This window comes from Gilbertella persicaria (assembly GCF_025201335.1).
Source record: "Gilbertella persicaria strain CBS 190.32 chromosome Unknown B0P05scaffold_26, whole genome shotgun sequence".
In the NCBI taxonomy this organism is placed as follows: Eukaryota; Fungi; Mucoromycota; class Mucoromycetes; order Mucorales; family Choanephoraceae; genus Gilbertella; species Gilbertella persicaria.
The window spans coordinates 119,327-133,398 of NW_026251987.1; the positions used below are offsets into that span (position 1 = coordinate 119,327).

Below are 14,072 nucleotides of genomic sequence, written 5' to 3' on the forward strand. Positions count from 1 at the left end.
TAAACTTTATGTTACTCGAATGTGCAATTCTAGTTGACGGCAGTAGTGTTTTTCCTATTTAAAGTTTTCTCATGCACCACCTTGTTACTCAAATAACTCCTTCTCATATAATTCCTTCTCTCTCTCTCTCTCTTTTTCTTCTTCTTTATTTCTTCTCGTTTGTACACATTATGACTGCAAACAAAGTCTATGTTATTGGTGTTGGTATGTCCAAGTTTATTAAACCTCGTGGTGAAGTAGACTATCCAGGCAAGTGAGTTTTGTATCCTCAACTTGTATTGACATAGAAGCAGAATTTGGCCTTGAAGCAGCAGTCAAGGCATTAAATGATGCTGGTATTACTTATGATGCTGTTGAATATGCTACCGTAGGTTATGTCTATGGTGATAGTACTGCAGGTCAACGTGTCTTGTATCAACTGGGTATGACTCAAATTCCTATTATCAATGTCAACAACAACTGCTCTACTGGTTCCACTGCACTCTACCAAGCCAAGAACGCTGTTGCTTCAGGCTCTGTTGAATGTGCTATGGCTCTTGGATTTGAGCGTATGGCTAGAGGCTCACTTTCTTCTACTTTTTCTGACCGCACTAATCCTATGGGTAAATGATATATATATATATAAGGTATAAACATTCATATGTTTACATGTATAGATCACGTCAGCACCATCATGGCCCAAGAACGTGGATTCGAACCCAAAGCACCTCCTGCTGCACAAATCTTTGGTAATGCCGGCATGGGTTACATGGAAAAATACGGTGCTACTGAAGAACACTTGGCTAAAATTGCAGAAAAAAATCATCGTCACAGTGCCTTGAACCCATACTCTCAGTTCCGCGATGTGTACACACTTGAACAAATCAAGCAATCGCCCAAGGTCTTTGGTCCTCTCACAAAACTCCAGTGCTGTCCTACATCCGATGGTGCAGGCTGTGCTATCGTAGCCAGTCAAGCCTTTGTTGAAAAGCATCAATTATGGGACCAAGCTGTGGAGATTGTGGCTCAAGTGATGGCCACAGATTCACCTCTTATGCTCTCCACAGATGCGATTGAATGGGCCGGTTGTGACATGACTCGTCGTGCTGCTGCTGAAGTGTACAAGAAGGCCAAGATCACACCTAATGATGTGCAGGTGATTGAACTACATGATTGTTTCTCAGCCAATGAACTCTTGACCTATGAGAGTCTGGGATTAACGCCTAAAGGAAAAGCGCATACGTTGATTGACAGTAACGATAATACGTATGGTGGCAAGTATGTCATCAATCCTTCAGGAGGTTTGATCTCTAAAGGACATCCCTTGGGTGCTACAGGTTTAGCTCAATGCACAGGTAATGTAAAGCATGGGAAAACTCGTATTTAATGAATGATTAGAACTTGTTTGGCAGTTGCGTCACTGGGCAGGCGATCGTCAAGTGCCTAATGCTTCTTGCGCTCTTCAGCATAATGTGGGCTTAGGTGGTGCTGTCGTAGTCACCGTCTATAAGAAGGCTAACAATGCACGCACTCAGCCTCGTGTAGGCTATAACCCAGCTGTTGAAGCCAGAGGCATCACTCAAGCTGATTACGATAAAGCAGCCTCAAAACAAAGAGCTGAATTCTTGCAAGCCAAATTGTAATCCAGTAGCAAATAAAATTCTTATCCGTAATTTGGTACTATAAACAATTCTATTTATGTTCTTTTATTGTTATCCTCAGAAGAAAATCTCCTAGAGCCAGATATCTGACTGAAGCTAATTATTATCTTATGGAGACACTCCTTCCCTGCCGCCGCCCCCCCCTCCTCCTCTCGACCTTCTACACAAATCATGTGCTTCAAGTACTAAAGTTTATCAAGGATAAAGACGATAGGTACTTTCCCTAGAGACTCATGCCATGGGAAACCTTCAGCTCTAAAGATCAATAATAATAACTTTCCTAATTAGTTATTTCAAGTCTAAGGTATATCAAAAGAATTTCAAAATGCGAAAAGTTGAATTAGGAAATTCCACTAGTTCAGCTAAAAAAAACCAACAAATAAGTTTGCATTCTTTTTTTTTTCTCTCTCCTTTTTTTTTTTTGGTTGATATGAATAAACTGCGTCAAGTGTTTTCGTCCAAAGACGCTACAAAAAAGCAACGGTTCTCCATGTTGCTCTCTAAAAAACAATCTTCAGATCCTCCTATTTCTTCACTCAGTGTGTCTAATATATATGACAACAATGACCATCCTATTGACCTGTATCGTCCTCGATCTGTGCAACCCTCACTCAGTGATGATCATTCCATCGCAACCACAAACAGCAGCAGTCTCATGTCTCATCAAAACAATAGGTCATCAGAAGATAGAAAGCAAGATGAAATTCATTTACAGATGGGCCTTAAATACCACGAAAACGGACAATTAGAAAAAGCAACGTATTATTGGCGTCTTTGTGCAGAGAACGGATATCCCCTCGGCCTATTTTTTTATGGTATTGCACTTCGACATGGCTGGGGATGTAAAAAGAACCCAGCACAAGCTGTGCAGTACTTGCAGACAGCGGCTGAATCTGCTGTCTATGATCTTCAGTCCACAACGGCTGCCTATACAGTAGCCAAATCAGAACTCGTGCTGGCCATTTATGAATTGGGTGTCTGTTTTCGGCATGGTTGGGGTGTGCCCAAGAATCTGTCTACTGCTACCTATTATTTCCAGGTGGCTTCTAACTTGGGTGACCCTGATGCTCAAAATGATTTAGGGTTTTGTTATATGCATGGCTTGGGTATCAAGAAAGATGTCTACTTGGCTGCCAGATACTATCGATTGGCTGAACGACAAGGACAAGGTATTGTCGGTAATTCTTGGATCTGGAAATCCAAATACGATCAAGTTGAACAGCCTGGCTGGACTTGTCCAATCGATAGAAAAAAAAAGAAATAACACATGCAAGCTGGTCTCGTTGTAAATAAGTTTTATCTGTAAAAAATAATAATATTTATCCATAGCTGAGTTTCTCTCTTTATATTCTGTGAAAAAATAAAGCAAAAATCAGATTCCACAAATTAAGCAGAGCATGAGATACATAAATAATGTCTATATTAGGCTATAAGAAAGAGCAGAGAATAGAAAAGAGATACACTGGTAACAGATATTAACTAGTCTATGTAAAATAATACAAGGAGGTAGTTGACTACTCATTACCTTCATACTACACGCTTGACTGACCAATACTAAGCTGTAACTAATGCAAATAGTGGTTACATTAAATATTGTTTTTGTTAAATAAGCAACTTAAGCTTTTATTCTATACGGTTTACAGTATCATGCCTTGAGGGGAAAACTTGTTCAAGGATGGAAAGCATGCAATGTTTATTTGACTTGGAGAATGAAAAGATATTCAATATTTTTCTGTGTGACTGTATAACATTAATGACTTTTTCATTTAACTTACAATAACAAAATGTGAAAAGGGAAAAAAAAATATCCTCCTGCATTCTTTCTTTTTTTTTTTTCTTTTTTTTTTTTTTTTTCGTTATTAGAGAAAATGGGAAACAGCCTTAGTTCGCGGTCAAAAGCGATTGACAAACAACTCAAAATGGAGAGAAAGAAAGTAGCTAAAGAAATTAAGATTCTACTTTTAGGTACATTTCTATAATATATGCACCTTATATTCACATATTTCTTAGGTGCTGGTGATTCTGGCAAGTCCACCATCATCAAACAGATGAGACTGATTCATGCCTCTGGGTTCTCTAAGATTGAACGAGAAAACTTTCGGGCCATGATCTTTACCAACTTGTTAGGTTCGATGCAAGCCTTGTTGGAAAGTATGCATCTTCTCAATTTGACATTGTCAAACCAAGAAAACTGGGTAAAGTTAACTTTGTAGGCTGGAGATGTGTATTGATGGTATTGTAGAATTACATTACATTGTTTGAAGATGTTTCGAGTGCATCGCAACTATCGATTCATGAGCCATATCTGATTGATTACCTATCTCCCTTGAAATCACTATGGCAAGATGAAAGTATCCAGACCACATTTTCCAAGGGACACACATTTGCTTTTAATGAGAATATCAAATAGTAAGTCCAAGGCACATACGCAATCTATTTACTCTTATGTCTCTAGTTTCTTTGATCAGTTAGATAGACTGTTTGACCCTGAATACATGCCAACAGATGCAGATATTATTCATTGTAGAATCAAAACAACAGGTAAAAATATAACTCAGAAGAGTGTAACCTAAACCGAAAATCAGGAATTGTAGAGACCAAATTTAGAAATGGATCTGTGATTTATAGGATGTTTGATGTGGGTGGGCAGCGTAGTGAAAGAAAGAAGTGGTAAGTCACCAAGTCTACATGTATATATATATATATATTGACAGAGTTAAAGGATTCACTGTTTTGACAACGTGGCAGCTATTCTATTTGTAGCCGCACTAAGTGGATATGATTGCTGTCTTGTGGAAGATAAATACTCTGTAAGTTTATTTTGTGTTACCGATCGATCGTTAATTTGTTCTACATATAGAATCAAGTAAGCAAGATTACACACAGCTAAAAGACTAATCTTGTTAGATGTATGAAGCATTCATGCTATTTGAGTCTATCTGTAACTCCAAATGGTTTGTCAATACTTCCATCATTCTCTTTCTTAACAAGGCAGACTTGTTTGAAGAAAAGGTGACTCGATCTCGTATTAAAGATTATTTCCCAGACTATCAAGGATCACCCACTAATGTAGACCAAGGCAAAGAATTCTTCAAGACAAGATTCATGAATCTCAATAACAATGCCGGCAAACAAATTTATGTACATTATACAGTGGCTACAGATACTCGGTTATTAGCGCATGTCATGGAATCTGTGTCTGACAGTATACTTCATGAAAACCTTCAGACATTATTACTCTAATTTTTTTTTTTTTTTTTTTGTTTTATATGTACCACTATGTATTTCTACTATATATGTATATGTTTATTTTATCAAGATAAGAGAGAGAGAGAGAGAGAGAGCCTCTTGCCTTTTTTTTTTTTTTTTTCTTTTACCACGATTTCATTTACCAAATTTTATTTTAGACTGGTTAATTATTTACCCACATTCCATCTCATATATATATATATAAAAGCTTTTGCTCATTATTACGTCATTCAAGATGATCATTGCTTGTGTGAATACATGCAATATAACTTATTCGCTTTGATTAAGATAATTCCCAAGTAATGAAACAGAAACCCTTCAAAGAAAAAGCTATAAAAGCAAGTGACATTCTTCTCTTATGAAACTCTTATACAACAATGGATCCCGGTCAGAAATATGTTCAAAACCTCAAATCCGTGCCTAATTTGGTGAGCGAAGAACCAAGTATTATCACACCTACCAATACATCCTTTGTGGATGTGCCATGGAGTGACTTTGCTAAACTACTAGCACAGAAACGCAAGACAACAGCTGAGAAATGCAAAAACAATCCTTTACCCGAATCTGAAGACTATTCTCCTACTCAACCAGCAAAGAGCTCTATAGAAGATTTCCGTATTGGAAATTGGGATGCTGCTACTGGTTATCAAGATAAAGAACATAATGTTGATAAATAAAAAAGGGGGTATCAACAAAGTGTGTGTATATGTCTTATCATTTGATTGGCTCTTGTTTATTTGTGACGTCTACTCTTGGGTATACGCACACTTACAATCCCCCTCCCTAATTTTTTTCTTTTCTTTTTTTTTTTTACACATCCTTTCTTTTTTATATATATATATATAACACTATGAGTAACCTTGGCGCTCTTGATATGGCTCTTGACGATGTCATTTCTCAAAACCGTAGCAGTAGACGTAGCAATAACACCAATAACAACAATAACAGTAAATCAAACACCCGTCGTTCTGGTAGTGGTGGTGGTATCAACAAACCTCGTTCATCTGGTGGTCGCTCGGTATGTACTTAATTTTATATACACTTGTACACACACACACACACACACACATATACACACATACATATACACATGCGCATATGTATATATATACACCACATGCAAATAAGACAAGAAAGAAAGAAAAAGAAAGAAAGAAAGAGATGTTGGATATGAAGAAAAACAGCAATTTTGCTCAGCGCAAGAAAGACACGGTACCTTTTTTTTTTTCTTAAAAAAAAAATTCTCTGTTTCTCCTCTGTCTGTCTGTTTCTGTCTCTTTGTTGGTTCAAGTTGTGTATATGGTCACTCTGAATGATGTGTTTTCCCTTTATTATTATTATTATTATTATTATTATGTTTTATTTACGTGTTTCCTAATCAACTCTCCTTCTTCCCTTCTCTCCTTTTCAAAAAAAAAAAAAGCCTTATGGATCCAGACCTTCTCGCAACAACAACAACAACAACACACGCAGCAACAACACTAAGCCTGTTGCAAACCGTGCCAACAACAGCCTTGTCGTTGCTAATTTGCATTTCAATGTGACTGAAAAGGATCTCTATGTAAGTTTTATTAATACATGACGCGTCTTTCTAATTGAATGATAGGATCTTTTTGGTCAAATTGGTCCATTGAAAAGAGCTTTTCTTCATATTGGTCCTAATGGTAAATCAGCTGGTATTGCTGATGTTGTCTTTCAATCCAGCCATGATGCTGAAAGAGCACGCAACACATACAACAATGTTGAATTAGATGGTAAGAATACTTTTGCAATACATACACGCACATATACTTATGTATGCTAGGTCGCCCTATGCGAATCACGGTTGCCTCTATTGTCTCTGCTGTGGCTCCTGCTCCTTCACCTCGTCGTGTTGGTAATGTTCGTGGTGCCAATAACCGTGGTGGACCTCGTCGTAATACAAACAGAACCCATCGTCCTAAACCTACTGAAGATCAATTGGATGCTGACATGGACAGTTATATGGGTGGATCTGAAGATGTTCAAATGAATTAAGCATGAATAAAATATATACAGTTGTCAAAAGATTACATCATCTATAGTTCAGGTACCTCGGGTTGCCTCGATATAAAAATTTTATTTTTTATTTTTAGTTTTTTTATTTTCTTTTTTCTTTAAAATAAAATGGCTGTCATGACAGAAACAGTGCCTGTGAATATCAAAAAAGACAAAAAGAAGGATAAAAAAGAAAAGAAAAAGACGCAACTAGACGACGAGCGTTTTAAGCCTGTTCAGAACCCTATCTTTAAAGTGGAAGAGTCAAAACGTTCCACTTTACTGGTACAGACACCTGCTGAACTTCAGGGATATGCTGCTCAGAAATATGTACCTAGTCATGGATACACTCATTTGGATCCAACCAAGCATGAAAATGCACATTCTGCTTTTAAGCAATTACAACAAATCGTAACAGCAAGCCAATTGTCTTCTTCTGATCAACCTCAACGTTTAGCTGATGGTGCTATCATTTTGCAACAATGCCGTGCCTTATGGAACTATGAAGCCAAGGTAATAAGAGTACAAACATAGATGATTCCCCCCCCTCCTCCTCTTACTCATAATTAGATTGCTTCGGAACTGTCCTTTTTAGCCAATGATCGTTTCGCTATCCTGAACAGACAACCTGACGGCTGGTGGTATGCTGAACTTTTAGATCCTGTCAGAAGGAAACGAGGTCTTGTACCAGGCAACTATATGACGCCTGTTTGATCTTTATTTATTATTATAAAGTATATCTAAATTGTGGATGTCGATCATAGACTCCGTCAATATCTATGCCAGTCATATCATTATTTGTCTCACCCACTTGTTTGTTACGCTGCGTGTTCTCACGTGCTAATAAAAACCGTAATAATGCAGCTGAACAACCTGCCAAGCATAAAAAGACAAGGCAAACACAGTGTCCCTTGAGATAACGAGGTCCATCTTCTGCCTTGTAGATTTGTGTACCCAACATACTAAAACACTGAGCAATCATGGAAGTCATGGCAATAGCCACCCCTCGCTTCGTATGTCCTAGTTGGTTATTGGAAACCCAAGAGAGTGTAAGGGGAATAATGGGATAGATACCACAAGCAACAAGAATAGCACCTGTGTAACGTACACCTGTATCTGTACTGGCTAACAAGAAAATATAGCCTAGAACACCTAGGGCACAGACAGCCATGATATGATATCCACGCTGTAATGTACGGTCCGAGTTCCAGGAAACAATCTAGTATGGAATCAATCACATTAACTTGAAACTGGACTTACGAATACAAGGCAACAGGCAACCACATAAGGAGGAATCGAAAGTAACTGTGCATCTAATGAACTAAATCCCATATCTCGAATAATGGTGGGTAAGAAGATAGCAAAACTAGCTAAGGCTATATTCAATCCAACATAAATTACCACTATCAAAAAGGTTAGGAAACAGCCTTCCTTTTTTTTTGGGGGGGTTATTACCTGCTAACCAAACTTTGTAATCCATCAAAGCGGCCACAAATTGCTTCTTGTCAAATGACTTTGCATCTGTATTACCACTTTGTCTTGTTCTTTGAATAGCTACTTGCTTTTCCTCGACTGAAAGCCAACGACCTGCAGTCTCAGGCATGTTGGGTAATACAATAAAACTCAAGAAACCCAACACAATAGTAGGAACGGCTTCTACAATAAAAAGCCATCGCCAACCAGCCATATTGTGCGCACCATCTAAATGACCCAAGACACCATAGGCAATAGCACCTGCAAACGCACCAGCTACTGTAGAAGAGCCAAAATAGATGGCTACGCGTGTAGCTAATTCTTCGCGTTGATACCAAAACGAAAGAAACAAAGGCGTAGAAGGACCTACGCCTACTTCAAAACAACCTAGAAAGAATCGACATGCAATCAATCCTGCAGCATTCTGCGTGAATGCTTGACTAGCCATGAATAGAAATGAGAGCCAAAATCTTATTATCCTGGCTTACCAAAGAGAACAAATGCCCCAAAGTACCATCGTACCTGCCATCCAACGAGAAGGAGGTATTCTTTTTACCATGATATTGGAAGGAATATGAAAAATAACATAGCCTACACATACATTGATTTTAAGTCTTTTCTACATTTCTTTACCTGCAAAGAAAATGGTCAAGGCAGTATAATAATCATTGCCTACTAAATGCAAATCTGCCTCAAGTGACCCTAATCGAGCATTACCAATATTGTTTCGATCAAGACTTAGCAATAAATAAAGCACCGATAACCATGGAATCAATCTGGATAAAATTGAGTTGAATAGCAACATGACTTCCTTATTACCGTAGATCAATTTTTCGAACCAGTTTCTTCTCAATGATTTTCCGCTTTTCGTTTTCTAATGTTGTCTCAACGGATAAATCATTCGTTGCTACTTGTTCTGACAAAGTAGGACAATGGTTTGTTATGTCTTTCATGAGAAACTGTTGAAAGGAGAGAGATTATGCAAAGAGGGAAATAAATAGAGCAAACGATGTATTCTTATTGGTCTAAACAGTATGAATTAGAATGAATAACCGGGAAATATCACATTTTTTTTCCGGTAAAATCAGTGTTTATTATTTTGTGTATTTACATAGTTAAATAAATGAAAGTCTGTATATGCGTGCGTGTATAAAATGAATCATATATATGCTGAAAATAAAGGGTTTGCTTATTGAGGACCACCGAGGATAGTACCAGGTCCAGCAGCAGCAGCAGCCAAAACTTCATCAGAAGGCATACAAGCATTCATCACTCTTTGTCTAAGAGGGTTGGGAAGAGCAACATCCTTCATTTCCTCTTCTAATTCAATCAAACCTTTAGAAGCCAACATCTTCTTTTCGTTCTTGATGGCTCTCTCTAATTGTTTTTGCTTCTTTTTGGTCACAACTCGCTTTGTAGTGACAGAAGGAACCACACGACGGTTATTCTTTTTGATATTCTTGGCAGCACGACGAGCATGTACCTTAGAAGGACCTCTAACTAAGTTATGATATATTAGATTGTTTCTCTTTCTCTCTGTTTTATTGCTGTTGTTTCTCTCTTACTGTTGTTAATGTTACTGATACCACCCATACTTGGTTTGCAATAAATAAAAAGAAAAAAAGAAAAAAAAATGAAATCAAACAACAAAATTGTCCTCTTCAAGAATTACCAGTCACTCAAGTCAAATAAGCCACTCTATGGACATAGACATATATATTTATTTAAACTAACAAGATCTGACATAAAATAAAATATAGGCTGTTTGATCAGCATGTAATCTTTCAGATGTGCGGGTATTGTCTTCAGTAACATCTTGCTCAGAGACAGAAGTAATTGTTGTATCATCAATATGAAGCCATTCTCCATTTCTACGCTTGATATCACACGTATAATGCCCTCCACCAGCAGAAGTACCATGGTGATACACACAGCCAAACAATTGATACGTATAAGGCTCATTGGGTCTTGATGCAGCTGCCATCCATTCAGGGTCAATGGTGAGTTTGGCGCTGTAATTGACTTTTTTCGATAGTTTTTGTACATTGCCAGATAATCCATCAAACACAAATCGCTTCATATGCAGAATTAAGACGGGTGGTAAACTTTCAAGATAGACTTGTTTTGTTGCATCTACTTTAATACCCTTGGGTGAAGTATAATCGTGCATGGTTTCAGGCACTGTCATGTTAGCAATAGCATCTTCAATTGAATGTACATTATCAGGCTGAATATCCAAAGGAAGTGATTGGAAAGGTTCCAAGTTAATAGAATCCTTGGCTCCTGGACAGCGAAGGACAGAACGTACTTTACCACCAAAAATCTTGGAAACAGGCGATTCTTCAAACCCTGTGGATCTCAAATTGCTCGTCTTATTTTTAGCACCTACTTCAAGCCATTCTTCACTGTTTTCAGCTTCTTTTCGCTTGTCGTTCAAGACAGAAGTCATTTCTTCATGTAGACCATCAAGCAAGAAACATAAAAACTCCTCAGAATCTTCTTGTCGACCACGTAATGTATCAAACTTCTTTTGTCCACGTAATGCATTATACACATATTCTGGTACAAAAGGTTCTCCATAAGGTTCCATTTGATCAAGACGCTCTGCAGGGAATTCATTGATAAATTCAATACTATATTATCATTATCAGATTAGATCAAATCAACTGAGATAGTATACTTGCATTGAATCCAGTAAAGGTGTTTTGCTCTTTATGCTATGTGCTGCTTGATTACTAATCGTCTTGATCAAATTATAAAAAGGTGCACAATGAGACAATGGTTGAAGGATCTAAAGGAAAAGAGCCATGAATTTGTACAGCACCATAACATACTCAAACACAACTTACCACATTCATAAAACAAGTATTGACATTATTAATCAAACCGCGCGGTTGAATCAATGGAGCACTGTAATTAGGCTCATATTTGTTTATGATATCTAACAATCATCAGCCAATGACTCTCTCTTTGTTGATCACTCTTACCTGCTACACCAGTGAATTTAGGAACAACAGAAGGTGTAGGTGAAGATGGTTTGGAGGGTTTGTTGGGCTGTTGAGACTGTTGAAGTTTACCATTGGTCATTGCATGAGTAGCAGCAGGTGAAGCTGGCTTCTTGACTGTATCAGCCGTCTTGAGTAAAGAAGCCCAACTCGAAACGACAGGTTTATTGTTAGGTTTTGGTTGAGGAGAAGGTGGTTCCTGTGCTTGTTGTTGAGGTTGTTGAGGTTGTTGAGGTTGCTGCTGTGTTGGCTGCTGTTTCTGAACGGATTGTTTAGCGGTAGATTCTTTTTTATTGGTTGCTGTCTTTGGCTGCTTCTCGGCCGCAGTAGAAGGTTTAGCAGAAGCAAGCTTTGGTTCATGGAGTGTAGATTGAACTTGTTGAACTGGTACAGAAGTTGGTGTGGCATGGACGGATTCGAGTTTTTGTTCAATCACAATAGGGGTATGAATGACTACGGGTTTTCTAGGTTGAATACCAGTAACAAAAGGAGTCTAAAAAAATCATGTTGGTTCATGAACTTCCCCCGAAAGCATCTTGTTACTTACCTTTGTTGGAGGCGTCAAGGGAACACCAGCAATATTGAGTACAGTATTGATTTCATCTCGACTAATGTCACCGAAACAAAGAGTTGGCATAAGAACCTGATCGAGATTCTGCTGTAAAGAAAAATTTTTAGTCATTAGACACGTCTCTTTTGAAATTTACCTTTCCAGATGGCATTGTGTTCTTTTTTATAATAATAATAATAGCTTTGTTTTCCCAAGTGTGTTTATTTGTATGTGTGTGTTCTTTTTCTTTTTTGTACAGTCTAATAATAAAGGTAGTCGATCTAAATAATAATGATAATAATAATGATAATAAAGAAAAGGGGAGATGTATGTTACAAGAAGGAATCCAAATAATAAACAAGATTAAGCAGTAGAAAGGATGAGTGGTATACGCATAATTCAACGTGGTTCTATAGCAAAGTAATCTTCTTTCTTTTTTGTCCTTTCGCTTTTAAATATACACACACAACGCTACAAGCAAGAAAAAAAAAGAAGACAAAAAAGCACTACAAGGATTTTTTGTTTGTGAAAAAATGAATACGCATTCGATTGAAAGACCGACTTAAACGCGTAGAGGAGGCTTAAAAAAAAGAACAATGCAATGAAAAGAACAAAAGAGAAAAAGAAAAAGCGTGTTATTTCACTTTAGAAGACCTCTTCTCTTTAGTAAAGATGCCATTGTACTTAAACACTAACAAAAAACTACTTGAGATTCGATTTCTTTTTTTTGGGTAACAAATAAAGCAGATTAAACTATTGTGTTGCATTATTGTCCAAAGAATTGGATTTTTTTTTTATTCCATTGTCAACACAATCTTGCCAACTGTACGACGTGTTGCAAGCTTCTGATGTGCCAAATGCCCGTCTTTTAATGGGATCTTGTTTTCACTATGGACTAAACCAGATACTGCTTTAGTATCAAACAATGGAGCGATTTTTGACCTAAAATCATCATGAGGAAGTGACACTACAACAGCATAGGCATGAGAAGCAAAGACATGCTTGTAGAAAGACTTGTAAGACATAGCAATTGCTGTCAACCTGCCCCCATTCGCTTTAACATATCCTTTGGGAACCACTGCTGTAGAGAACACACCAGTTTTGTTTAAAAGAGGATCGAGTTGTTGATAATACTCGTCTCCCCCTACACAGTCAAAGACAAGGTCGAATGAGTTTTCATTGTCTCTTATAAACTGCTCATATTTTTGTTTGTCTGTATAGTCAATCACATCATCAGCACCCAACGACTTGACAAACTCTACATTCCTACCACTACAGATACCTACCACTGTATTGTGAGGATGTATGGCTTTTGCTACCTGTATGCCAAATACGCCAACACCTCCAGAAGCTCCCACGACCAAGATCCGCATTTTCTGATGTATGTCCTTTGGGCTGTTCTTTACAATACCTTGATAGGCCGTTAATACGCCAATGCCTGCAGAAGCAGCTTCTTCAAATGATAGATGCAAAGGTTTTTTAGCAATTGAATCCTTTTGAGTATCCACCAAGGTGTATTCAGCATATGTCCCCATGACAAAAGGCATATGTAATGAGCCAAAGACATGATCACCTACTTTAAAATCCTCGACTTGATTGCCTATGGCTTCTACAATACCAGAGAAGTCAGCACCAATAATGCAAGGCAATGGTAAAAAAGAGCTTGTGTTCAATTCACCAGAAGCTATTTTTGCATCTACGGGATTTGTTCCCGCTGCTTTGATACGGACAAGGACTTGGAAAGGTGAACAAACACTGGGTTTAGCCAGTTGATCTGTATAAGCAAATGCATCTGGAGTATGGTTGTATTGAACAAGTTGAAGAGCACGCATATGAACATAAACAAGGGATAAAGAAACACATCGAAGAATTAAGTTTTTTTTTTTTTAATATGATTGCATAAAGTGTCTCATTTGGCATTTCAAAAAAAAAAAAAAAAAAAAATTCATTACAAGAGCCTTGCTGTAATTTCCAACTTGAAATCAGAGTGTCATTCCAAATTGTCACACAAAGTAAATTGATCAAGACATATACCAATTTAAGAGGATAGACCGAACTCTATACCGAAATAAAGTTACATTAGCCACTTTGTTGAAAACACGGAAAGCGGAACCTATGTATGGATTAGAATGAGACGGA

The 14,072-nt window shown here is 37.6% G+C and overlaps 10 protein-coding genes across 10 annotated transcripts; 6 read left to right on the forward strand and 4 right to left on the reverse strand.

The window, feature by feature from the left end:
- The first annotated feature begins 27 nt into the window (after positions 1–27).
- B0P05DRAFT_546570 (thiolase-like protein) lies at positions 28–2,070 on the forward strand. Its single transcript, XM_051578771.1, has 4 exons — positions 28–249; positions 294–602; positions 657–1,334; positions 1,378–2,070. Exons 1-4 carry the CDS (start codon positions 72–74, stop codon positions 1,620–1,622), a joined length of 1,410 nt encoding a protein of 469 aa, XP_051433639.1. The 5' UTR covers positions 28–71; the 3' UTR covers positions 1,623–2,070.
- Positions 2,005–3,118, forward strand: B0P05DRAFT_546572 (uncharacterized protein). Its single transcript, XM_051578772.1, has 2 exons — positions 2,005–2,853; positions 2,889–3,118. The coding sequence occupies exons 1-2, from the start codon at positions 2,071–2,073 to the stop codon at positions 2,931–2,933; spliced, it is 828 nt and encodes a 275-aa protein (XP_051433640.1). The 5' UTR covers positions 2,005–2,070; the 3' UTR covers positions 2,934–3,118.
- A 361-nt stretch (positions 3,119–3,479) lies between these two features.
- B0P05DRAFT_546576 (guanine nucleotide binding protein, alpha subunit) lies at positions 3,480–4,959 on the forward strand. The gene is made up of 8 exons (XM_051578773.1): positions 3,480–3,605; positions 3,651–3,835; positions 3,883–4,049; positions 4,096–4,181; positions 4,226–4,310; positions 4,363–4,450; positions 4,501–4,506; positions 4,548–4,959. Exons 1-8 carry the CDS (start codon positions 3,509–3,511, stop codon positions 4,881–4,883), a joined length of 1,050 nt encoding a protein of 349 aa, XP_051433641.1. The 5' UTR covers positions 3,480–3,508; the 3' UTR covers positions 4,884–4,959.
- A 58-nt stretch (positions 4,960–5,017) lies between these two features.
- B0P05DRAFT_546578 (uncharacterized protein) lies at positions 5,018–5,719 on the forward strand. The gene has a single exon (XM_051578774.1). The coding sequence runs from the start codon at positions 5,267–5,269 to the stop codon at positions 5,564–5,566; it is 300 nt and encodes a 99-aa protein (XP_051433642.1). The 5' UTR covers positions 5,018–5,266; the 3' UTR covers positions 5,567–5,719.
- On the forward strand, positions 5,680–7,027 carry B0P05DRAFT_546580 (uncharacterized protein). Its single transcript, XM_051578775.1, has 4 exons — positions 5,680–5,907; positions 6,313–6,450; positions 6,496–6,643; positions 6,694–7,027. Exons 1-4 carry the CDS (start codon positions 5,740–5,742, stop codon positions 6,903–6,905), a joined length of 666 nt encoding a protein of 221 aa, XP_051433643.1. The 5' UTR covers positions 5,680–5,739; the 3' UTR covers positions 6,906–7,027.
- A 7-nt stretch (positions 7,028–7,034) lies between these two features.
- B0P05DRAFT_588256 (uncharacterized protein) lies at positions 7,035–7,619 on the forward strand (the record flags this gene model as incomplete). The annotated part of the gene is made up of 2 exons (XM_051582649.1): positions 7,035–7,418; positions 7,476–7,619. The coding sequence occupies 2 exons, from the start codon at positions 7,035–7,037 to the stop codon at positions 7,617–7,619; spliced, it is 528 nt and encodes a 175-aa protein (XP_051433644.1).
- A 13-nt stretch (positions 7,620–7,632) lies between these two features.
- Positions 7,633–9,183, reverse strand: B0P05DRAFT_579933 (major facilitator superfamily domain-containing protein; the record flags this gene model as incomplete). The annotated part of the gene is made up of 5 exons (XM_051581976.1): positions 7,633–8,124; positions 8,166–8,308; positions 8,361–8,818; positions 8,867–8,969; positions 9,012–9,183. The coding sequence occupies 5 exons, from the start codon at positions 9,181–9,183 to the stop codon at positions 7,633–7,635; spliced, it is 1,368 nt and encodes a 455-aa protein (XP_051433645.1).
- A 234-nt stretch (positions 9,184–9,417) lies between these two features.
- On the reverse strand, positions 9,418–9,979 carry B0P05DRAFT_546593 (uncharacterized protein). Its single transcript, XM_051578776.1, has 2 exons — positions 9,944–9,979; positions 9,418–9,878 (listed from the first exon to the last, which is right to left on the reverse strand). Exons 1-2 carry the CDS (start codon positions 9,969–9,971, stop codon positions 9,568–9,570), a joined length of 339 nt encoding a protein of 112 aa, XP_051433646.1. The 5' UTR covers positions 9,972–9,979; the 3' UTR covers positions 9,418–9,567.
- An 83-nt stretch (positions 9,980–10,062) lies between these two features.
- On the reverse strand, positions 10,063–12,437 carry B0P05DRAFT_512183 (uncharacterized protein). The gene is made up of 6 exons (XM_051575634.1): positions 12,091–12,437; positions 11,931–12,041; positions 11,366–11,876; positions 11,228–11,319; positions 11,063–11,169; positions 10,063–11,011 (listed from the first exon to the last, which is right to left on the reverse strand). Exons 1-6 carry the CDS (start codon positions 12,103–12,105, stop codon positions 10,108–10,110), a joined length of 1,740 nt encoding a protein of 579 aa, XP_051433647.1. The 5' UTR covers positions 12,106–12,437; the 3' UTR covers positions 10,063–10,107.
- Positions 12,438–12,645: 208 nt separating this feature from the next.
- Positions 12,646–13,849, reverse strand: B0P05DRAFT_546596 (chaperonin 10-like protein). Its single transcript, XM_051578777.1, has one exon. It carries the CDS (start codon positions 13,763–13,765, stop codon positions 12,728–12,730), a length of 1,038 nt encoding a protein of 345 aa, XP_051433648.1. The 5' UTR covers positions 13,766–13,849; the 3' UTR covers positions 12,646–12,727.
- Between the last annotated feature and the right edge of the window lie 223 nt (positions 13,850–14,072).

Bases quoted from the DNA above. Each gene is read 5' to 3' on its own strand.
- B0P05DRAFT_546580 (XM_051578775.1), top strand. From the start codon at position 5,740: ATGAGTAACCTTGGCGCTCTTGATATGGCTCTTGACGATGTCATTTCT. The intron at 6,451-6,495 runs GTAAGTTTTATT...ATTGAATGATAG, and splicing joins TGACTGAAAAGGATCTCTAT to GATCTTTTTGGTCAAATTGG. The intron at 6,644-6,693 runs GTAAGAATACTT...TATGTATGCTAG, and splicing joins CAACAATGTTGAATTAGATG to GTCGCCCTATGCGAATCACG.
- B0P05DRAFT_546570 (XM_051578771.1), top strand. From the start codon at position 72: ATGCACCACCTTGTTACTCAAATAACTCCTTCTCATATAATTCCTTCT. The intron at 603-656 runs GTAAATGATATA...TTACATGTATAG, and splicing joins TGACCGCACTAATCCTATGG to ATCACGTCAGCACCATCATG. The intron at 1,335-1,377 runs GTAATGTAAAGC...ATGAATGATTAG, and splicing joins AGGTTTAGCTCAATGCACAG to AACTTGTTTGGCAGTTGCGT.
- B0P05DRAFT_512183 (XM_051575634.1), bottom strand. The intron at 11,877-11,930 runs GTAAGTAACAAG...TGATTTTTTTAG, and splicing joins CCTTGACGCCTCCAACAAAG to ACTCCTTTTGTTACTGGTAT. The intron at 11,170-11,227 runs GTAAGTTGTGTT...CTTTTCCTTTAG, and splicing joins ATACTTGTTTTATGAATGTG to ATCCTTCAACCATTGTCTCA.
- B0P05DRAFT_546576 (XM_051578773.1), top strand. From the start codon at position 3,509: ATGGGAAACAGCCTTAGTTCGCGGTCAAAAGCGATTGACAAACAACTC. The intron at 3,606-3,650 runs GTACATTTCTAT...CATATTTCTTAG, and splicing joins AATTAAGATTCTACTTTTAG to GTGCTGGTGATTCTGGCAAG. The intron at 4,182-4,225 runs GTAAAAATATAA...ACCGAAAATCAG, and splicing joins TTGTAGAATCAAAACAACAG to GAATTGTAGAGACCAAATTT.
- B0P05DRAFT_546572 (XM_051578772.1), top strand. From the start codon at position 2,071: ATGAATAAACTGCGTCAAGTGTTTTCGTCCAAAGACGCTACAAAAAAG. The intron at 2,854-2,888 runs GTTGAACAGCCT...TCCAATCGATAG, and splicing joins GGAAATCCAAATACGATCAA to AAAAAAAAAGAAATAACACA.
- B0P05DRAFT_546593 (XM_051578776.1), bottom strand. From the start codon at position 9,971: ATGGGTGGTATCAGTAACATTAACAACA. The intron at 9,879-9,943 runs GTAAGAGAGAAA...ATCATAACTTAG, and splicing joins TATCAGTAACATTAACAACA to TTAGAGGTCCTTCTAAGGTA.
- B0P05DRAFT_546596 (XM_051578777.1), bottom strand. From the start codon at position 13,765: ATGCGTGCTCTTCAACTTGTTCAATACAACCATACTCCAGATGCATTT.
- B0P05DRAFT_546578 (XM_051578774.1), top strand. From the start codon at position 5,267: ATGGATCCCGGTCAGAAATATGTTCAAAACCTCAAATCCGTGCCTAAT.